The 24,457-nt window shown below is 40.6% G+C and overlaps 1 protein-coding gene across 1 annotated transcript in view; it reads right to left on the bottom strand.

Annotated features, from left to right (window-relative positions):
• The window catches only part of LOC306982664 (poly [ADP-ribose] polymerase tankyrase-1-like), a 116,872-nt gene that overhangs the window by 50,705 nt on the left and 41,710 nt on the right, over positions 1–24,457 (bottom strand). The window contains exons 5-6 of the mRNA XM_079582556.1: positions 22,095–22,131; positions 11,753–11,828 (exon numbers count right to left, since the gene is read on the bottom strand). Coding sequence (XP_079438682.1) covers positions 11,753–11,828; positions 22,095–22,131 — 113 coding nt within the window. The remainder of the gene's footprint in view (positions 1–11,752; positions 11,829–22,094; positions 22,132–24,457) is intronic.

The raw sequence follows: 24,457 nt of genomic DNA on the forward strand, positions 1-24,457 counted from the left end.
TTCTATTTTGCTTTTTCCTTTGATCACAGAACTTGAGGAAAATTATTGTCAATCCTTGATTCAAACCTAGAGGAAATTATGTGGGAATCATGAAAATCTTTCTGAGAGTGTGTCTCCTGAGAACACCTCATTTTCTCGGAGAAGATGAAAAGTAAACTGCACTTTCCTGACATCTTCTACTATCATGTAAATATCGGAAGGTAATAATTATGCATCCTTTATGTAAATTTATTTGAGCAGCAGCATTCTCTAAAGAAAATTGGCAAGAAAGTGTTATTGTCATTGGTTAAAATGCCACTTTCTTTTCAAATCTCCTCTCCTGAATAAAGGGAAGAAAGCTGACCGCTTTCAAAGTAAAAGTGCAGATGCAAATAGGCGTCAAATCAGATGCGGTGGTATACAGCATGGACTGAGAATCAAGCTACAGCTGCATCTCAATGAGTCGCAATGAATTATGTGTTCGTTTGAGAAGTGACAGCTCTTGCCACCAGAGTATTCAAGTTTAAGATGGTGCACTTTTATTTACATACAGTACGCTCTGTGGATTCTCAGTAAAGTACGTGGAAATGAAACGTCGCTAAGCAAAATGCAGATTACTTTTAATTGGTACGGCAGCACATTAAGCACATACATTTATAATCAATATTTAAAATGTAGGTATTATTATATCAGACCGAAAGAAACTGAAATCTCAGTGTAGAAAACTTTTGGCACGTCAGTACTGGAATTTCACAATTATAACTTTTGTGTTAAAAAATGTACATACCCTAACATCATTTATCGATATTTTTTTGGGGCATTTTTTCAGAGAATATGAATGATAGCACAATTTATTTTTTTACTCATAGTTAGTGGTTGTGCGAAGCCAGTTATGGTCAAATAACTTGTTATTTTTAAATCCTTCATACTGTGTATTTCCTTCTTTAACATCAATGACAGCTTGGATTCTTTTGTGGTAGATGTGGATGGGCCTCTTTATTTCCTCTGATGGTAAAACTGGCCATTCTTTATGGCAAAAAGCCTCCAGTTCCTGTAAATTCCTGCATGAACAGCACGTTTGCGATGATATTGTGATTGGGGGACTGAGACGGCCACTCCAGAACCTTCACTTTATTCTTCTGTAGCCAATGAGAGGTCAGCAGGACCTTGTGCTTTGGATCGTTGTCATGTTGGAACGTCTAAGTGCGTCCCATACACAGCTTCCAGGCTGATGAGTGTCAATTTCCCTTCAGTATTCTTTAATAACATGCTGCATTCATCCTGAAATACATTTTCACCAAGTTCCCTCTAGCTCACACATCCGCAAACATGAGTGATCCACCTCCATGTTTCACTGTAGGAATGGTGCACCGTTCATCACAGGCCTGGTTGATTCCTCCAAATGTAACGTTTATGGTCATGGCCAAAAATGTCCATTTTGGTTTCATCATTCCAAATGACATTGTTTCAGAAATGTTGGGGCTTGTCTCTGTGCTGTTTGGCATATTGTAAGCGGAGACTTTGTGGTAGAGGCCAATATTTGGAGATTTTACAATATCGGCTGTCGGCCGATCTACTGATAAAAAAACAATATCACCGGGACCGAAAGTGATATAGACTTTCTCCCACAACTAGGGGAACAGAGAAAAATTTTGATGAAAATTGGTTTGCTACAAGTTTGTTAAATAAATGCTGTATGTCATTTCAAAGCAATTGTTGAGTTAGTTTTAACCTCTGGAATTGGATTTTGGAACGCAGCGCAAGCAACAGCATGCTAATGCTAACAGCAGCTAATCAAAGCTGGGACAGAAACTACGATTGAATCACCTAAAGTAACCAAATAAAATTGGCCACTGCTTTACAACCAAGCATTTATGTTTTTATAGGATTATAGACCAGAAATTTGGAAAAATCTGCAAAATTATCCCATCGGTCGACCTCTACTTTGTGGCATTTGCGAACTAATGGCTTTCTTTTGGCGACTTGGCCATGCAGTCAGTTTTATTATTGTGGATCTTAAGGCATCTGCGCCACAGTCCTGTACTACAGCTTCGCACAACCACTAACTGAGTGAAAAAAAAGTTTTTGTGTTATCATTTGTATTCTATGAAAAATAGAAAAAAAAAGTAGAGTTGAACGCGCCATCAGCACACCGGAAATACAGGACTTTTCTCAATGCATTAAAATGTTTTGATAGCCTACAGGAATAATTTAGTTAAAAGTGCGTCCAAAAAAGCTTAAAAGTTTATAATTCGGTTAGATTATTCTTTTAACCCGCGTGTGATCAGTCAGACAAAAGTGCTGCCTGCAGACTTAGAGCATCCCTCCTCAGCCTGTCTGCGCAGACTGCCCCAGGAGCTTCGCGGTGCTCGGAGCCACTCTGAGTGTGGCAGAGCTGGGTCTGTGGGGAATCGTTCGAGACTTTTAATGAATTTAGCCTGTGCTTCGCTTTGTCCCTCCATATTATTTCAGCAGTGAGAAAATTAATTGCATTTTATTTGCACCCAAAGCCACGTTACCAGTGTGGGAGGGACAGCGATAGAGTTGCCACTTGTCCGAGTTATTGTGCAGAACAGTTGGGTACGTCTGAAAGGAACCGCGTGATACCTGCTGCTCTCCATTGTCTCCATGCGCACAACTTTATGTTTCGGATTTGGCGCTGTCATTGCATCTTTCTCACGTCTCCTTAGAAATAGCCGAGTGTTTTTTGACCGAAGTGCATTGTTACTGATATCATGACCCAAAAACTTGTTTAGCAAAGTATCGATACCTGCTTTTGCATCAAAGGGGTGTTGGATTCATTGTAAAACATCATAGTGTCCCAGCCCAAATAAGAACTGCAAACCAATATAATTTACACATCCGGCTGCAGTGAAAAATGTGCTGTCAGGCAGAACTTGCGGCAGATGCACTGACCTTGTGCATAATGCTGGCATTTGTAAACAGGAGAGCACACACGTCAAGACAAGCACTGTACCGTCCTCCACGCTGATATGCACACACTCATAGGCTGCCACACAAACACCACAAACCAGAGCTCAATGTCCGAGGAGAGCGGCTGGGAATGACCGTCTGACAAAGGACATCAGTGTGGAAATCACCAGGGACTTGCAGGTGGAAGGGCAAGACATCTTTAAAGTAAAATAACAGAATATAAGAATGTTTTTTTGCGGCCGGTTGGTAACCACTGATTTAAGCCATCTCTGTTTCACAATAAAATGATGTGGTGATGTGTGCCAATTCAACAAGAATCCTGAGGGCCGCAGTTGGCTCTTTGGCCCACCTGCTGTCCACCACAATCTAATAGATATCAGTCCATTTTAAAGTGGACATGTTGCTTCATGCATAATTGGGTGCTTAAAACATTCAAGGATTTTTTACATTTTATAATCAAGGGAATACAGGTACAAACCTTCACATGTAACAAATGGCATGCTATCAAATCAATGGTACTATGATGGTAAATCAAAGAGCGCTATGAAGACATGAAGGGTGTGGCGATATTTTATGGACTTGAAAATGTGGAGGACGGTGTTGAATTCCATTTATTATGCAACAAAATCCAAGTAACACAGATTTGAACGCTTCAGCAGTAAGAAGACGTGAACAAATGAAAGAGGATTAACTCAAAGCTAAAGTGTGAATGAAGTGAAGCACTAGGTATATTTTCAACAAGGAGGAGTCAATAGCATAAATGGTCAATTTCCTGCATACGTCCTATTTAACTACATTCATATTGACACTCAACACTCCAAATCTTTATTTTTTTTAAGTCATTCGAGATTACAGAACTGTTTTTTGTTTTGTTTTTGTTTTAACAGGTCAGCGTAAGAGCTGTTTTCCGTGAGACAGCAGTGTGTGGGAGATACCGGCGTTTCAATCGAGCCAGAAAGATGAGGCTCTGCACTCAGCTGGTTTAATAATATCGCACTGCAATGGATTGGCTTCCCAATCATCTGAGCATGTGCTGACGCAAAAGATTCATCAAAAAGTACTAGTTAATTTTCAGCTTTTGGGTTGCACTATGGAGGAAAAATGTGTCAATGTATAAGTAATGTGGGCACGATTCGAGTTGCAATTTGTGCTTCAATGTTGGATCTTCATATTCAGTCCTTAAATACTGCATCTTATTTTCCTTAAATCTAAACTAGACACCATTCTATTTGATCTCCCGAAGTAAAATTATGTATTTTCGTCAGCAAAGTCGTCCAATTTAATTACTGTCTGCGAGCCTATATTAATGTAACAACAGACAAGAGCCCTGTCCTGAAATCTGTCTCCAAGCAGCACAGGAGCTCACGGGTAAACCAGTAGTTACAGGAACACTTGGATTTGTGTGATCGACGGGGGGAATCTCTGCAGGACCCTCTGAAATAGTACATGGATTATTTACCCCCATAACTGAGAGAAGGGGTCAACCTGTATAAGAAGCAAGCTGATGCATATTTATGTATATAAAGCCATGAAATGAAACAGTCTTGGTAGTTGTTGTACAATATCATAATGTACCAGCAATGTACCAGACAATACAGAAAACATTTATTCTATTTGAGTCTATACAGGAAATGTTCTTGTTTTAATATTTATCTTTTATAAAGCGGCATGACTCACTCAGTTCATTGTATTATATTATATTAGCAGAGTCCCTGGTTCGACTTTGGTCTCTTGGGAAAAATAACAAAGAACACAAAGGCAAGGCAACTTTATTTATACCGTGCATTTCGTACGCAAGGCAACTCAATGCGCCCCAAAGCACTTACAGACATTAAATTATTGTTGGTGAAACTATAAAATGGTTTCCCTAGAATTACATCCCAACAAAAGCATCAGTACTTGATTATGGAAAGTGAACATCGCCTGTCTGTCGCTTATCCAAACATTAGATAGTTTTATGAGAAGCCCAATCAAGGATTTGCATGTGATTTGGAACAATTACATCAATATCCACACGTCAATCCCTCTAATCATGCTTCTTTAACCTTTCCCTCATCAATTTATGATGAATAAAAAATATACATAATACATGGTTAAATGCATGTCTTTTTTCACAGAGATAATAAAGTTTTAATGACAGCGGTGAAGGCTACATTCTGACTACACCTCCAGCAATTTAAAGCAAAGGCTATTGCAAAATACCAGATCCTTAAAAAATCATTCCAGAGGAGCCGCACTATGGGCACCGCTCTCTAAATAAAACGTCCATTAACTTATTCATCTTCAAACAGGCAGGCTGTAGAGTGAGTAAAGCAGGGCTCTCCAACTTTATGCACCCCATGAGATGCTTTCGCAAAAATGTAACAATTTAAATAGCAGAGAGCTACTGATGTGTTGTATAATTGTGCTGCTTGCGTGGGGTTCACCTGCACCCAAGATGATATTTCCACACAATTACAGAAAATGACTTGAGTTTCTTCTCGATACTTTTCAACATTTGAGTAAATGTTTGTAAAGCCTTTGGAGAGCTACTTTGAAAGGGCTGGCGGGCTCCTGAGCTGCTGGCTAGAGAACCCTCGTCTGGAACAGGGATGGGACGATAATGAAATTTGGGGTCACGATTATCTTGGCCAAAATAATTGTGATTAACAATATTATCACAATATTTGCCTATGGTTTAAAAAATCCCTGAAACTACAGAAATTATTGGGAAATTATGAAATATTCCTCTTCATTGTCTGCTGTAAATGTCATACTGAGTGAGACATAAAGTAAGTATTTAATTCACACTGTGCAACATTTTGGATTATACCGTATGTTCCGGACTATAAGTCACACTTTTTTTATAGTTGGAAGGTGCATCTTATACTCCGGAGTGACTCATATGTGATTTTTGTTTTTGTTTTTGAAATTCAAATAATAATTTCTCATGCCACTAGAGGTTACTGCGGGATCATCGAGCAGCAGAAGAAGAAAGAGAGAAGAAAACATAACTAATCACGGGCTAAAAGCTCGATGGCCACAGCTAGAGAAACAAGTTCACAAATGAGAGCTTGAAAAACATGCTGTTGGGAGAGGCTTGTCAACGGTGCAGTTACGCCTCCGTGTCCAGGTAGTTGCCAGGGCGATTGTTCAGAAGTGACACCGAGGATGAAGATTTCAATAGTTTTAGTGATTTGGAGTGAGATCGAGAGTTTAAACGTTCTTTAAGCTATAGTTAAATAACTGTTTATGTGACGCTAACATACCAGACACCTATTTAGTTGTTTATGTTTCATGTAGCAAACCATCAATGTGTTACGTTAGCAAACCGCACACCTATTCAGCCTGTTGTTTTTTTCTTCATTAGGCATGTTTTTGGCTTATACTCCGGAGCGACTTATAGTCTGGAAAATACAAAACATGCAGCTCATGAGCAGCTCGACACAGAAAATGCTATTTCTGCAGTGGGTAATCAAAGAATGGATTTGGATGAGGAACTAACCTACTGAAATCTTAAATACTGCTGACTTTTGTCACATCTCCATGGAGACGTACCCACTCCCGGTAAAGTTACCGGCACTGGTTGTCTGATGGATTTAGCGATTATCTTCCAGCACGAAAATCCAAAAATGTGGCGATCGATTAATCACTTTTTATTGCAATTAACAATATTACTGTTTATCGTCCCATCCCTAGTCTGGAACAGCCCATCACTAATGATAAAGATCACATATAGTCAAGATGTTGAGTTTGATTTTATGTTCAACTACTGAAAACAGTAATGGAACAACTGACAGAAAACAAGTATGTGATAAAAATGTGATACAGTAATTTTCCAGCAGGACCCACAAAAAACTACTAGTGGCCCTTTAAGCAAACAAAAGAAAAATCCATTCATATTTCTAATTTTGTTGTTGTCTAAAACATCTGTGACCGTCATTTCAAGTGGAAAACAACACGCCGGTATGCTCAACCCTGTATGGTGCGGTCTCAACTTCACAGGTTCTGACTGATGTTGTGTGTTTGGAAAAAAACAACTTGGCAGTAAGAATATCTCCCTCACCATGTCTCTGCTCCCAGAATTAATTGGCTACTCAGTCAATAACTTCAGCTGCTTTAAATGTATTCCAAATCACGGCATTAAATTATTGATCATGACAAGGATGACACTGGCGCCAAAATATACCCCATCAACCATGCTCGACTGCTCTCCATGTGAGCAATTACACAGCACTGCTGACAGACGGGGAAGCCGGGGTCGTTTGACTATAGTCGGGAAGTTTCACATTTGCAATATTGTTGTATTTATCCACTCATGGATCATTAAGTCTTAAATAGCCACTAATCTATTGTGTTGGTTGTGGGCATCTCCGAAAGGATTTGAGATGACATGCTTCCCCCGGGGGTAGCTCAGCGCCGATGAGCCACCTGCGCTTATAATCGCCGGCGGATGTTCCCCCACAATTATGAGAAGGACAGTGATATGATGGATATAAGCCACAGCAGAGCATCGTCAACAGCCCTGAAGTGGCGTAATTACAGGAGAGCCTCTCCAAGGCTGTTAGCGCCTTTCTGTGAGAGGAACCAAGCAGGCAGGCTTCAGTCCCCCTTTCATGCTGCAGACCGCCAAGGAGTCTGCAGCAGTAAAATAAAGCAGAGGACCTCAAATCAAAACAGCAAAATCTCCATGGAGATGAGCTGATGAGTCACGCCTCATTTACGAGGAGTATGTTATGTCCACGAGCTGCTTTACGCGGGGCTACCATAACAATAGAAATTAAACCAAAATAATCACGCCTTCAGCTCAACGGCAGGAATACGATCTATTTTTGATGGATGCCATAGCGTCATCAGGGCTTTTTTTTTTTTTTTTTACTTACAATGCAGTAGTTTTTTTTATCAAGCATAATGAGCCATGCGTTTCTGTGGAGCAACAAACAAATAATAATAATGGCTTATACTTGTATTGCACTTTTACAAGCCTGCATTACCAAGTTTGTCAAAGCGCCACACTGAAAAATAAAGCTAAAATCTAGGAAATAGATATAAGCCAAGCTATACTGTCTTTACGTGACAGATTAAAGACACTGTGTAAACTAGAGTGCGTGAAACGGGCCGTGGCAATAACGTACTCCATGTAAATGAGGCGGAGAGGCGAGCCCGCGCTCTGTAAAGTGTGGTTTCTTCAGGAGGTTTACTCTCGGCCGCAGACAGACAACAGCCTTGCAAGTTTGCCGTAAAGCAGAAGTTCACTTAACTTAAGTGCCAAAGCGTTCCCTATTCTCCCAAACAGCACGTTGTCAAGTCAAATGTGTAGCCAAACACGAGGAGCTTTAGCCTCTCTACTGAACCACTTCTGCTCTGAAAACACTGAGAGACTATATTTATCTATAGAGGTCTTGGGAACTATTCAACAGCCCATTCGCAGCTTAGGTCATTGCTTCATTCTTTTGCTTATTTTAGGATAGAAACACACTAAAGGGAGTACTTCGACACGGGCTAAAAACAAGAAAAAAAACGGGTAACGCTGTCTTTTCTCTGCAGGCAGTTACCGCTCAACGTACTCCTGGACTCCCCCAGGACACATGACCAAGTGCAACCCAAACTAAATCATTTTTATGAAGTGAACAGAATCCAATGTGGCCTTTTCCCATTACCCTGCGTCACCTCATATTTCATTTAGCATGCCCAACCTTTTTCATGCCGTCTCCTCCTTAATGAGACCAAGAATAGCTTTGTGCTTTAGCTTCAGTTTGCTGTAAAAAAAACCCTCTAATTACTGCTACTCTCGAGCAACACCCGAGTAATTACCAGCCAGTTAGACCAACATATGCGAGTATAGGGAGCAGCAATTTGTCCCCATTCTACTTCACTTACCCCCCCCCTTCACTGCGCTTCACTCTACTGTGTATGCATCGGAGCACAGGAAATAAATGCACACTTGGGTGGGTCTTAATTAAGAGGTCTTTTCCGCCAAACACCCACGAACGCATCGCCATCACTGGAGCTGTTTTTAATCCTATGATCAAAGTTCTCCGGGCGACTTTCCGGTTCCTGCACATATTAAGCTCAACAAGAAAACGAAGGCGGTGGAAGTGCATTAAAAGAACCTTTGATTTCCTCCCAACGCATCAGACACTGTGGACAATGTTGGTCCAAGCATGGGGAAAATGTTGCTGCCTTATCTACAAATTAGTTCAGTTGCTTGTTTTCATGTTAGAAGCTTGAAAAATATACCATTTTCTTTCTTATATCACGCAGCCTTTATTGCGGCTCAAATCTGGAACTATCTGGCCGGTTAGTCAGTTCTCCTTCACTAAGTAATGGCTCTCACTTCAATGCCGTAAACACCAACAAAAGTGTGATAGCTACGTTGAAGGAAAGTGCATTTTATTGCAGCTAAGTAGCCATTTTTTCCAAAGGCACCTCTTACTAATACCCGTCTGTGCCTCTGGTGCAGAAACGTTCGGATTACAGAGCTAACCACCGCTTGTTCTAAAATTATCCAGGCTCGCAGCCGATGGTAGAGCCCGGAAGGTCATTTGAAAAACTTGTGCCTGTGTGTGAAGGCATCTCCAGTGACGCTCAAAGGCATTGGATGCATTGAAACCAGGGGTAGCGAGACAAGCTGCTGGTGTCGCTGGCAGATGTGCTTATCGTCTCTTTACAGATGTGACAGGGCGCGCACATCTGCCAGCAAACACAATCAATGCACCTTAATATCCTGCCAATACAAGTTTTCAACCATTACACATCAGCAACTAGAACACAAATAAGTTGAGCAAGAAAAAAAAACTATAGGAGCAACATTAGATGCTCTATAGAAAAGCAAAAAATTAAGATGGTGAGTTAAAGTCCCTCGTGGATGAGCCGAGATTGATTTAACAATTGAGACGCATCATCTCGTTTTCAAGAGGGTCCCCAAACATCTCCAAAGAAAGCAGAGCACAGAAACAGATTCAGCAGTACAGGCATGGAACCAAAAGACACAAGACAAAACAAACAAATAACTTTATTTTACAGTACCTCCTTGATACATTGTACCTAAGTAAATTTAGCACAATGTAATGTACTCTGTAGCAATCTGTAATAACTTGTACTTATGGGATACATATACAATGGAATAATGTGTATTAGCACTTTAGTACTTTGGAGGTACATAATGTAATAGGACATAAGACCCTTGGTGTTAGGGCTTAAAGGGATGTTTCAGGATTTTTGTCATAGGGCCTCATTTCCTAGTTGTACAGAGTGTTGTTGATTTCTGGATTTTTTAATTGTATCTAATTCATGCAGTGCGTATATTTGAAGAGTTTAGGGGCGCTAGGCTAGTGCATGTCTATGGTAACTAGTAGCCTGCATTAAAAACCTCATAATCAGGTAGTCCTCCAAACGTTGCCATATCTGATTTGTAGAAAGCTCCTTTGTTTATTGGTGTATTTGGTCGGGACAGTGCATGTTAATGAACACGCCACACCGGATTGAAGCCTTGGGCTAATTTACATCCGTCGTCCCCAATGCGCACTCTCAAACATCCTGGTCTATTGTACATGTTTTTAGTGGTAGGAGGAAACCTACACAGACATAGGGAGAACATGCAAACTCCAAACAGAAAGGGACCTGGGACCCGGGACCTTCTAGCTGTGAAGCACGAGAGCTAACCGCTGTACTACTGTGCCGTACTGTAGATCCGGTAACCTAGCAGATCACTCCACCGCTGCGTAGCAGGAAGCTGATGCTGCTCAAATATAAGTTCTTTTAAATGCAAAATGGTTATATTGAAAAAAAAAAAATTCAGTCAACGCAGACATTTACATCGGTAGTCTGGTGTTATAAGTGATTTGCCTCAGGTGCACTGTGCTTGGGTCAGACTGTTTTTAATGCAGGCTACTAGTTACCATAGACATGCACTAGCCTAGCACCACTAAACTCTTCAAATATAAGGACTGCATGAATTAAAATGTATATATATATATATCTAGAAATCAACAACACTCTGGATAACTAGGAAATGAGGCCTTATGTCAATAATATTTCTTTAAGGTTAGAGTTATATCTTATTACCTTTATGTACCTGCAAAACTACAAATACATACAATACATTACATTGTGTAACTAACTCATAGGTACACGTTATTACAACTTGTTACAGAGCACATTACATTGTACTAACTTTTATTAGGTACAATGTATCAAGGGAAGTGTAAAATAAAGTCTTTCCTAAATGAAAACTGTAATGCCATTTGAAATATTCTGAGCTGTGATGAGCTCTACAGAAACAGAAAACGCTACAAGCAGAAGAACTGATTTTATTTAAGAATTTTTTTATTTTTTTATTTTGAAAGGGAGTGGATGACTCTTGGTGGCCTATGTGCAAAACTATTTCCTTATTTGTAATTATGGTGGTGAGCCATAATCAATTGTTGACAGAAATTCCTTTTTCAGAACTCACCACTCCATTGTGTGATGCCACGTGAGGATATTTTTATTTCCAATTGTGATACATAAAACAACACAAAAGATGCCGAATGGCAGGAGGCTATTTTTCTACAGTTACCATTCACAGAGAGCAGCCTTCGCCTCATCGTCGGCTGAAAGAGCTGTCCTTGAGCTTGACAACATTTCATGTGTCGCCACGCACTGCCATTGTTCAGCTTTGAGTGCCAGTTCATTTGCTGGGGTTTGCGTATCTATATTTTTAAAAGACAGCCGCGATAGGCCACTAATGCCAGAGAGACAAGAGAAGAGAATTGTTTCCGAGAGCCAAGACCCCCAAAGGTACCCCACAATTGTTTAAAGTTCTTCAAGATGCAGCCTGACTTAGGAGGAGGGAGATCTGTAAACCTTTGGTGCCTACCTTTCGGCCATCACTTGCGTGGCAGTTGACATTTAGGGGCGTGAGCAAGGCCATTAGCTTCTCCTCGTTTCCGCTCCTGCAAAGACACACACATTAAACACTTTTTGAAGAAACTGACCAAGAGGATTAGTACTTCTCCACAGCAAAAGTATATAGAGAAGACAATGAGGGACAAAGATAATAAATGTGAGACCGGCGGAGAAGAAGCAAGGTATAGCTGAGAAAATTCATTTGTCATTTCAAATTGACAAAGATTTGTTGAGTGGGAGGTTGAGACTATCCTTCTGTGTTTGATTTGGGATAAATCAACAAGCAACAAGCTTTTAAGAGTGGGTTTCAAAGAGCACACGGCTCCCTGTAGATATTGGATTATTAAACAAACAACATGGACATTTTATAAGGATTTCAGCAGCATCAGAACAGGTCGGTGAGATGTTTGTCAGTTCACAGTCTTTTGTAAACTTCTGTCTGTCTGCTTCTGCGGGACAACGATGTTTCGAAGGTGGCGCGTCTAGCGATGCAATGTGGGAATGCCACCGTGCCTTATGGTGTAGTAAGAGGCTGGTAAAAACAAACAAAAAGGAAAAATGCATAAGTCATCTGACTCAATGGACTATTAAACAGAAGATGACACAAAAAGGTTGAGTAATGGTTAAATATCTAACTTTCCTTATCCTAGCTTCAACAGAGGTGTGTGTGGGAACCAGATGTTTACATACACTTCATAAAAACACACATTTGCATTTTTTTCTCAGTGTCTGACAAACCAGAATTAACTTTAGGTCAATTAGAATTTCAAAAAATATTTCTATTTGCTAAATGCCAGAAGAATGAGGGATAGATTTTTTTTGTTATTGTTTTACTTTACATACACTAAGATTACTATACTTTTAAACAATTTGGGGAAGTCCAGATGATGATGTCATGTCCTTGAACACAAGTCTGGTTCATCTTTGGGTGCAATTTCAAGACATTTGAAGGTTGAGGTTCATTGGTTTAATCAATGATGGAATCACACAGTCGTCACACAGATCAGAAAGAAGGCGGGTTTTGTGTCTGTGCCAGAGATGAACGTGCTGTGTCTGAAATGTGAATATCAACCCAAGAACAAATGCAAAAGACCTGGTGAAGATGCTGAAACTGGTAAGAGTTTGTCATTATCCAGAGTGAAACAAGTACGGTTTGGAGTTTGAAAATAAAAAAAGGCTAAAGAACTGTTTTAGTAAAAAAAAAAAAAAAAAAAAACATCATCCCGTTTGGAGGGGAAAGGGGGAATGCAATTGCAAGCCTGAGAACACCATCCCAACTGTGAAATGTGGGGGGGATGACATCATGAAGAAAGAACACTACGTGGAAATAGCAACATCTCAATCAGCCAGGAAGTTAAAGCTTGGGCGCAGATGGGTTTTCCAAATGGACAATGACCCAAAGCAAACTGCCAAACTGGTTACAAAGTGGCTTAAGGAAAACAGTCAATGTTTTGAAGTGACCGTCACAAAGTCCTGATCTCAATCCAGTGGAAAATGTTTGGGCAGAGCTGAAAAGGCATCCAAGGTGGCTCAGTTACACAAGTTCTGTTTGGAGGAATGGACCAAAACTCATCCAACTATTGTGAGAAGTTTGTGGAAGGAAATCCAAAACGCAAAGTTGTACAATTTAAAGGCAATTCTACTAAATATCAATGAATGTATGTAATGTTTTGGCTTTGTAAAAGTGATATAAAACCATGTATAGAATTCTGTCTCTAATTCTTCTGGCATTTAGCAAATAGAAATATGTTTTAAAATTCTCATTGACCTAAAACAAGGAAAAGTAAATTCTGGTTTCATGTCAGACAGTGAGAAAAAAAAGGCACCAGTGTCTTTTTATGAAGTGTATAAACATCTGGTTCCCTCTGTATGGGAGAGCTTGACAGTTAATGGTTTAGTAGTTAGTTAGCTTACAAGATAGTCTTTAAATGGCCCATTCATCTACTAAAGATAAGGACCATTTCATCACATCTCTTTTTGGTCTGGATTCAAAATGCTGAATATTTGATCTGGTTTAAGGTTAAAATCTCTGTAATGGCTGAACCTATTATAATAATGTCTTCTTTCTCAGCACATCTGAACTAAGGTCAAATTACTGTCTCATACAGCCGCCTAAAAAAAGACAATATTCTGAATTAAGTGCTAGATGTTAGTCTGATGAAAGGACTTTCAGCCCACGACTTCTGCTTTCATTTCTGTACAGTGTTGAAACTAATGTTTTTTGCACCATGCACTTAATAAAAGCGTTTCTCTATTATAACTTACTCTATTAAAATTAAATTCCATCAAACTGAAGAGTGGACTGTGAGCTCTGCACACGCCTGATCCCCGTGAATATTGTGAGCACATTGGAGCAGCAGCAGCTTGTGTCGCTCTGTCACAGAGGTGAGAGGAAAATGAATCACCGTATTTTATTAGTGATCTTAAAATTTACGTACAGGTTAATTCTTCATTGATGCTGTGCATGTCCTGATTATTGCTTACACTGACATGAGTTGGTTCATGGGAGTGACGAAACTCGGACAAGGAACCATATTTATTCGCACCCGTGAAATAATTAGCCGTATAAATATATTGGTTGCACTTTGGAGCCCCATAGCAATTACAACATTCAATCCCAAACTCTTTACATATCACTGAATCACTCACACAAATGATTAACACAGACATTTCGTGAGTGACAGCTCCGTATTGGCCTGGAAAAACCCATAAATATTTATTAATGACTCAAATATGCGCTGCCAACGTATAATTACACCTTGTCTATCAATCTATTCGAATGGGTTCTGTTAGGATTGGTGTGTGTATACTGTCAAGTGAAGTAGAATACACCAGGCCTGACGGGCTTGTTTGTCGTGGGTTAATTGTCAGCCGCAGTGACAGCCCTCTGCCTTACTGGACGGAAACCCTTTGGCAGCGGCCGTGCATTTGGCTTCTGTAATAAAACCGCTGTCGGAAAAATTAACGATTATGTATTTTTCCAGTCAATGCTTAGACTTAGCGCAAATGCAGTTTAGAATACAGCTATACTGCCGTGTGGACGGAAGAATTAAAACCAAATTAGAGAAGACATCTATAGAGGAGAAACAGTAATGTCTACTTTATGCCATGTATGGAAGACATATGTGGATGGACAGAGGAACCAGAGTAAATATAAAGCTTTATTGCTTTGCTTCAATAGACTATATTTAAACAAAAAACAAAGGCAATGTACACTGCAAAAAGTGGATTCTAAGCAAGTAAAAAATGTCTTACTTTAAGAAATAAGTTTTTATTTTTTCCCTAAAAAGTAATATCTTGTGTAGCAAAGTTTTCTTAAGAAAAACAAATCTTATTTTAGGAAATAAAATCTAGTTATTTCTTGTTCAGATATATTTGCTAAAAAACATGCTAGCTTTTCTTGTAACAAGAAAGTAAGACTTTTTGAATCTTCTTCAGCTTTAGCTCGAAGGTCCTGGGTTCAATTCCCACCAGGGACGGGGCCTTTCTGTGTGGAGCATGTTCTCCCTGTGTCTGTGTAGGTTTCCCCAGCACTAAAAACATGTACAATAGGTGAATCCTCCAGCCAGGTGATTCTGACCATCAGCCTGGCTCCACATCATGGAGATAGTATTTATTAAGAACATTTAGCTAAAAAAAATTGCGTAATTTTACTTAAATCAAGCAACATTTAAGTAAAATACCTCAATTTCTCACTAATTAGGAATCATTTCCTTAAATTATTCCATTTTCTGAGGACATTTTGCTTAATTCTAGTCATTTATTTGCTTAAATTTAGTGTTTCTTTCTTGTTTTATGATAAGAAAAATATTCTAGAAATAAGAATTCTTAGCAAGAAAAAAATGCTGACCCCATTGGCAGAATTTTTTCCTTCAAACAAGACAAAACGTCTTATTTTAAGATTTTTTTCCTTCTTTTTAGAAGGGTACTTTTTGCAGTGTAATCTCAATCTAAATTATGGGTGAAATCCATTGCCAGCATGGGATCTTTGAATGAACAGGTCTATTGACTTGTTCAGTGTTTCTTGAACTTGTGTCTTTGGAGTCTCATACAGAAGACATTGATCGAGTTTTATCATTTCTTTATTGATGAAACCCCTAACTCATAAACCGCAAAAAGTAATTAACTAGATCAGTATAAACATCTCAATTTGAGCATAATAATCCAAATTTGAGTTGTTTTGACTAGTTAAGAAGTTGTTGGGCTTTTGTCCTAGATTATTTCACTTGTTCTGAGATGTTTCTGACTCGTTTCAATACATTTCGTCCTTATTTCAGGCCATTTTCTTTGCCAATGGGGTGAGTGGAGTGAGATTTACCTTAGAGCTGGTCTGAAATGTCCTCAAACAAGCAAAGTAAACTAGGTCCGAACAGAAAAAGTGTCTAAATTAGTGAAAACCGACAAAAACAGGATACATTTCCTCAATTCAAGTCATTTAAGCCAATGCTTGATATTTACTTTTTGCAGTGCACAGATTAATGCAATTGCATTTTTGCAATCTGAAACATATTATTAAACATTTTGGCAGACCCCTGAGTCACAGTTTGAACACAGGAGAAATGTGTGTGGGGACGATAATGGGGCAACGAACATCCACCAAGTGATGTGTGGGAGTCTTTTGAGAGCTAAAAAAGGCAAAGACTCAAATGAAAAAGTGAGGAAAAATAAGACTGGTCAAAACTCCAGGCATCTCCTCAGCTGTGAGTGGCACAGCGAGTTCACAGTTCTGACTAAAAATGGCCCCTGACCCTGCAACACACTGCTGAGCTAGTGCTGGGCCAGCTGCCTCCCCTGCCACGGAGAGGGATAGAAGAACAAGAGAGGCTGTTGAGGCAGCCAGAGCTTAGCCACCCACATGAAATAACAAACGGGAGCGCTGCCATTTCCATGTTGGAGATAGGGGGGGGGGAAACGAAAACACACACACACACACACACACACACACACACACACACAGGCATCTCAACTGAGCCCACGTGCATCACAGCAACAGAACGATGCCTCAGAAAGAGACCGCAGGATATGGGTCGATATGTTTGCCGCTGCGCATCAAAATGAACAGAACAAGAAATAATCACATCCAGAGAAGGGGGAAAATAAGATGAAGCGGCTAAGGATGATCCGTTCAGACTTTGATGTAGGATTTTGAGGCCAATGAATATAGTTAAATTTTCACCATGCGTCATTTTGGATGTTGTCTTTGAACATTCCCATTGCAATAGACCTTTGCATAAATTATATTACGGTGCAAATGTGAATAAAATGCCAGCCCTAGATATCAGCATAGGAATTCTCTGTTTCGATTACTACAATAAAAGGTTAAGGATAGTCTCACTTCAAGGCTTTGTCGGCAACTAACTATCTTTTAATCGGCTATCTGCCATTTTAGGGTTATTTTTTCCAATTATGCATAGCCAAATCTCAAAGCCTATATGCCAGTGTGATAACTCATTTGAAATCCAAAACCGTTTATAGTTTCTACAACTATGTGTAAGATCTGTGTGAGAGAAACACAATTTACATCACATTTGCCGTCCCTAACCTTAAAGTAACAGGCCGCCGTTTTTCCCATACTGAGATATGTTCTTACCTGAGTTTAGACGACTTGATGTGTACCTGTCTGGTTGTTGTGCGTGCCCTCAGTCACGCACATAGACCAAAGATGTTGTTAGCATTTGGCCTCCCCCAGCGTATTCCTATAGCTCCAGGGGGGTGAAGTTGGAAGCTGCCACGCTCTGCCACGGGCACAAAGACCAGACAGGTACGTATCAACTCGTCTAAGCTCACGTAAGAACATGTCTCAGTATGGGAAAACGGTGGCCTGTTCCTTTAATCATAACCCTAACCCCGGACTCTAAACCGTACCCCAGCTCCCTGATCAGGGAGACAGTGAGTAACAGTTTAACAGCAGGTTGAAGATACTTATGTAGAGGGGAGGGGTTTATTGTTATTGGTACCACACATTTTTTTATATAGAAATGCTCAACTCTATTGTATAATATCAGCATTGGCATCAACAGCTGTTGACAGTGACCTGGTGTCAGCTTGTTAAGGCAAGACACTGCAGGTGAATAGGGAACAGTTTTACATTTACAGATTTGAAACTTTTGCTGTAGTTACTGGCATAAAGTACTACAGTACATCCAGAACGCTGCTGCTCGAGTCCTGACAAGAACCAGGAAATACGACCATATTAGTCCAGTGCTCCAGTCTCTGCACTGGCTTCCTGTCACTCAGAGAATAGACTTTAAAACAGCTCTGCTTGTGTACAAGTCATTTCATGGTTTAGCTCCAAAGTACATCTCTGACATGTTAGAGCCGTATGAACCATCTCGGGCCCTGAGAACCTCAGGGAGGGGCCTCCTGGTGGTTCCCAGAGTCAATAATAAACACGGTGAGGCTGCGTTTCAGTTTCATGCAGCTAAAATCTGGAACAGTCTTCACGAGGATGTGAGACAGGCCTCAACTCTGACAATGTTCAAATCCAGGCTGAAAACAGTTCTGTTTGCCCGTGTATATAACTGAAAGTATTTTATCTGCACTCTCGTCTTTTACTGTAATTGATTAATTTTATATTGATGTCCAGAGGAGAAGGAGCGACAAAAACAGAGGTTAGGTAACTTACTTTTGAACGAGCAACAAAAATAGTGCTCAAGACAGAGCGAAATAGTGCTCAAGACAGAGCGAAATAGTGCTCAAGACAGAGCGAGTCAAAACAAGACTTAAAAATGGTGCTCAAGACAGAGCGAGTCACAACAAGAATTAAAAATAGAGCTCAAGACAGAGCGAAATAGTGCTCAAGACAGAGCGAGTCCAAACACGACTTAAAAATAGTGCTCAAGACAGAGCGAAATAGTGCTCAAGACAGAGCGAGTCAAAACAAGACTTAAAAATAGTGCTCAAGACAGAGCGAAATAGTGCTCAAGACAGAGCGAGTCAAAACAAGACTTAAAAATAGTGCTCAAGACAGAGCGAAATAGTGCTCAAGACAGAGCAAGTCAAAACAAGACTTAAAAATAGTGCTCAAGACAGAGCGAAATAGTGCTCAAGACAGAGCGAGTCAAAACAAGACTTAAAAATAGTGCTCAAGACAGAGCGAATCAAAACAAGACTTAAAAATGCATATAACTGAAAGTATTTTATCTACACTCTTGCCTCTTACTGTAATTGATTAATTCTATGTTGATGTTTTATTGATTGTATTTGTTTTCTTATATTTATGCAACTGTGAAGCACTTTGAATTGCCTTGTGTATGAATTGTGCTCTACAAATAAACTTGCCTTGCCTTGCCTTGCCTAAATGTGAAAAGTTTTCTGTCATTTGATGTTTCATATGAAAACAAGGTGTTTTTTGTCTAAAAATGCCCACAATTTCCCATCTTTTCTGCGGCGAAATCTGAATAACGGATTAAGCCAGATGATGAGCTACCAAGACTTTTTCAGAGGGGATTTTGGATATGTTGTTTAGTTTTAAAATAAGCTGTTGTTTAGTGGAAAAATCAGTAGCATTTAATTTTCACCTTATTTTTTGACATTCAAAACTCATAAATCAGGCTAGGAATTAAAAATCCCTCTGAAAAACTCTTATAATACATATATAATATAATATAAAAATATTATTCAGTCCGAGGCTGGAAAATTTCAAGTCTTTAGGTGCTACTGACGTGGAGATACTGTTGCCACAATGAGAGAAAAATGCGCTTTGAGAAAAAGGAAATTACAATTTCCTATATAATCTATGGGTAAAAATTAAATCAGTGCAATATTTAAACATGTTATTTTGACGATTATTTCTTTCTATTCTATTCTATTCTATTCTATTCTATTATTATGCTGTGTCTCAAACCCACTAGGATCACAGGACCTTTGAAGCTGGGACTTGGTGAAGACCACTGTAAATAGAGGACTTGTCATGTGACCACTCTCAACACTAATACAACCCAGTACAGATGATGGATTAAGCCTTTTTCTACAATGGGATACAGCTGAGAGCGTACCCAATAATAACAAATGACTGTGTGTTTGGTGGTTTTATAAAGATTTAGTTTAATTTGTAAAATATCAGAAGTAGTTGTGCACTATATCACTATAATGTCATTGATTGAACTGTGTAGTAAGGATTGTGCTGCGGTATCTTGTGGTACCCTGCGATTCATGGCCCAATCAAGAATATAATAGTCAGTATACAGCCTGTTGCAATATTACTGTAGCTCATGCATAGTTGGTTTAACTCCCCATCTGCCTTCAGAAGTCAGGAGAAGGCAATGTATGTTGCCCAAGGACACAACAACAGCCTGGACTGGATCAAGCCAAGCCTCAGTTAGAGCAAGCTCAACAGACAATGAGTTATCCGGCTCATTATTAACTGAACATTGTTTTTATTTTTTGTTTGCACTTTTTCAACTTGTGCTGCTTAAGCGAATCTGAGCATATAATGAGCATCATTAAATCTGAAGAATACTTTATCCCATCTTTACCATAACACAGGCAACATTGTTAGGCCTGAACAGTGCTACACATATTTTTTTCCTCCATAAAGTCAAAGTCCATTGCACAATGAAACAAAAAACATACGTCGTTAGAAGGAGGAGCCGGGTCAGTGTGTTTGTTGTTGTGGAAGTAAAGCCAAACGGAGCGCAAAATAATTAGCCCTAGACTGGAGGGGTGCAGCTCTGTGCCTAAAAGGGCCTCTAAAGGCGAAAGGATGAGCAACGGTGAAGAAAGCCAAAGAGGGAAGACAGGAAGCAAGAGGGATAGTAAACATGAAATCAAGGGAGCAGTGGGATTAGGCAGAGCAGACACACGGAATGAGCAAGAGGAGGGAAAGGATATGGGTCGGTGTAATTACAAGAGCAATGGGGAAGGAAGGAGGGCGCCGGAAATGAAGAGAGAGACGAGCACAAACAGGAGGACAGAAGACCGCTGACGCAATTTAAGAATTATAGCCAAGTGGCAAGTCCAATGCAAGCAGTGTTCTGAAGTGTGCATCTATGGTTGAGCCGCTTTAGGAATTTTCACTTCCATTCATTTTTGACCAAAGCGCTGTGCTAGCTCCATTGATGGCATCTTGAAAATATAAATCCAATCTTTGCATTGCATGTCCCTGACAGGAAATAAGTTGACACTGAGGCGGTTTGGGCAGCTGAATTCTTTTGGCGGTAACTAACTGTCAAAATGCGGATTTCTAGCCTTAGTTAATTGCTAATTTCTGAATAATTTCTGGGCCTATATGCACAAGTTCAATGTATTCTCTGTCTGCACATGAATGTGTAATTGCTCTCTCATGAAGGTGTCCAAGAGTGGTGGCAATATTCTTAAACAAGTGCATGATATTGGTCAGTAGAAAGGACTTTCAGCCATAAGGTTATTGCGGCAGGTTTCTGAATCCAAGCACTTCCAAATAATGATCCAGTTTACCATTTGTTTGGCGATTGGGCGACCGCAATGCAACGCCCGGGGACCCATCTCCAGACGTGGAGCCAGGCGAATGGTCAGAATCACCTGGCTGGAGGATTGACCTCAGGTGTGTGTTTGGAGGTCCCTGGGAACAAAGAGAGCCACCTACAGCTCGGTCCCCACCTCAGTCCACCTGTTAGCGGGCTGATTGCTACACCGGGCTGCAGCTCGCTCTATTATAGGCCTTTTGTTTTGAATCTATCGAACAGGGAGCTTGACTGTAATAGATGAACACAAACATGTGCGATGTTCTATTGTGCCTGCCCTGGTGCTTTCTGGAAATGTCTGTGATTGTAAACAACAACAATGTAAATCTCTTTCTTTAGAGAGTGTGCCCAACTTGAAGCCAAAGCCTCCACAGAATAGTTCCATTTAAGTCCTTTATAGTGTTAGGTCTCCAAGCTGTTGTTTTTACAGGGAAACCTTTTCAACTTAAGTTATACAATTGAATTCCGTCATCATAGCTTACATGTTTACCTATCAACTGCGCATATCAGTGCTGTACTGTGCCCGAATTAAGCTCAAGGAGAAATTTGGAGCGTAGAAATGTGCCAATACCTTCTAGTAACCCCATCAAAAAGTGAACTCCAGAATCAGGCAGAAGGAGACGACGATGAAGCAACAAGGACAGGTGTCACAAAGTGTGCAAGGCAATGGGGAGACACGGAAACAAAGCCGAGCTGTGTTTTAGAGCGGGCGCATCATCAGCAGAAGGCGAGATGAAAGGCGGTAAATGGCAGAGGGACGGGGAGTCTAAGCGGGTAACAGCGGGGAGATGAGGGACGCACACGGAGGAGAGGAGGAGGAGGGAAGAAAACAGACACACATCCACAAACAAAAAGCAGTTTGGTACTCACCTCGCCGCCTCCAGCAGCTCATCCTTCTTGTATTCACCTAGACGGTTACAGAAGAGCATGGTGTCAGACAACTGGCTGCTTATGCACACCGACCACACACACACGCACATGATCGAACACAAAACGCTGCTCAACGCGATCCGCCAGCTCGCAGCTCAGCCATCTATCCGCGTCTCTGTGTTATCGTCTCCTCCTAGTCCTCTCCTCTACATCCCTGCTCGCTGTGTGCGCACCCCTCTGGCTCCGGTTGCCGTGACGATGCGTTGCCGGCAGCGGCCACAGCGCGCTCATTGTTTGGGCGACGGGCACATGCGCTCGCTCTGCCTCCACCCGTTTTGTCCCTCCTCTTTCCTCGCTCCTGTCACAATGCTAATGCTCATCCGCTGTTTGGACGCTTGCAATGCGGGCCTTTCATTTGCCTTTCTGCTTTCTCAACATTTTTCTTTCACTAAAACCCCATCTTGCGAATCAGAAAGCACAACAGAAATAAACAAACCCCTCCCCCCCTTTGCTTTGCCTCCCCACTGGCTCGGCCCTGCCCCCCCCCCCCCCCCACTGCCACAGTCACAACACACACCTTCACGTATGTGAGTGTGGGAAGAGAGACAGATGCCACCTCTATTCCATCAATTCTGTTCTGAAGAGGTTTTGCCTCGTAAACATACAAGACACAGATTGTCAGAACTGCATCTGACAATCAATGGTCAAGACATTGCACAAGTCAAAGAAGTTCAATACTTGGCCCAATATTGGACTCGCATTTATCATTCAAAAGTCACGTTAAAAAGATCACTAGAACAGCTAAGCTTTAAGTGTTTGCCATTCTGTGCAGCAAAAGCATTTATGCAATGAACATTCAGATCATTAACAATGATTTACAACAGAGCATTACAAAAGCTAGACAAAACAAATCTGTCAGAACACATCATTGTGGAGCGTTGCATGGGTGAAATGTCCTTGTTCATTTAAAATGAATAAAATAAATGTTTACATAACCAAGCCCCTGATGGCCTCAGAGGCTCCTCGTCCCACTCAGAGCAGTGTGCTCCATCACACGAGGAGCCGCCAATGTAAATGTGGAAAAAAAAAAAACTTTGGACAGTCAGCCTTTACTTACCTAGATTTGGGGGCTGAAGCGCGTTTTAAAAAGAGACCAAGTGTGCAATCATTTTTAGATTGCATTGAAATGCACTGCCTTTGTCTGCTGAGCCCTCACAGCCAGTACTTAAGCTGCTCTGAGCGCTAGCCACGGCGCAGTATCTTGGTCCTCTTGTACAAAACATACACAATATTTGCAATTATCGCGATATTACGTAACATGATGCATGTGATTTTGGTTCATGTTGCTGACGGCTGTCGTCCATAGATGTGAATGGAGCGGCGACAGATGGTGGCGCGCGCTCCACCATGTGGAGTCTAGTTAAGGTGTGTGCTAGATTATGCACATACTGTGAGAATGTCAGCGTTTAGAATGCAGCCACTGTGAAGGACTAGTGCTGTTGTTGCATTTGCTTTATTTCTTTAACCATTTGGCAAAAACAAATAATATTCTATAATACTGTACAACACCCCTGATACATTGTACCAGCCACATTAAAGGTATAGTGGAGGATGTTCTATTTCCGGGTGGATCATCAAGACGATTGGTCCTCCTAATTGTCAATCATTCTGGTGATTTGCCTACGTAAGGCCATCGTGCATGCTCGCCCCTTGTTAATTTCTGCGCATGCGCACTTTCAAGCCTATGTGAGTTACGCTGTTAGCCATTCATTGCTGCTCGCAGAATGCACCGAGTCGTTTGAAAATGGCAGAGGGTCGCAAGAGAAAAAGTGTCTTCGAAGTGTATGAGAAGAAGAGAAAGGCTTCCGAAGAGAGAAACAAGACCAGAGTGTTTTTGGGAGATTCTTCCTCCTCGGAGGCAGGTAGAGTGTTGCGCATGCGCATTTTTTTAAAAAGTGGAGAGGGCGGTTCTTTCCTAAAATTCGGGAAAATCCTCCTGTATACCTTTAAGTACAACGTAATGTGCTGTGTAACTTGTAACCTATGGAAAAATATGTATTAATAGTTTGGAAATAAAGTGCAACCTATGTAGACCTCCGCCAAGGCGCTGACTCAATCTGACAAGAGCAAAGATGCTGAAAACAGGAAAAGACAGCATCAAGTTCCAGAGGAAAAGCATTTCATTATGTTTTCAAGAACCTTCCATCAAAGCCTGAATATTGATCTCCAGTTGCTCAGCCTCACTCACACTAACAACGCAAGAGCAAAAAAAAATCTAATTTACATAGGCCTATTGTTAAATATAATATGTCAAATAGTATATTTTTGTTTTACTGATTTCAAGCTAAGAAAAGATTTACAAA

This window comes from Gobius niger (assembly GCF_951799975.1).
Source record: "Gobius niger genome assembly, chromosome: 2".
Lineage (NCBI taxonomy): Eukaryota > Metazoa > Chordata > Actinopteri > Gobiiformes > Gobiidae > Gobius > Gobius niger.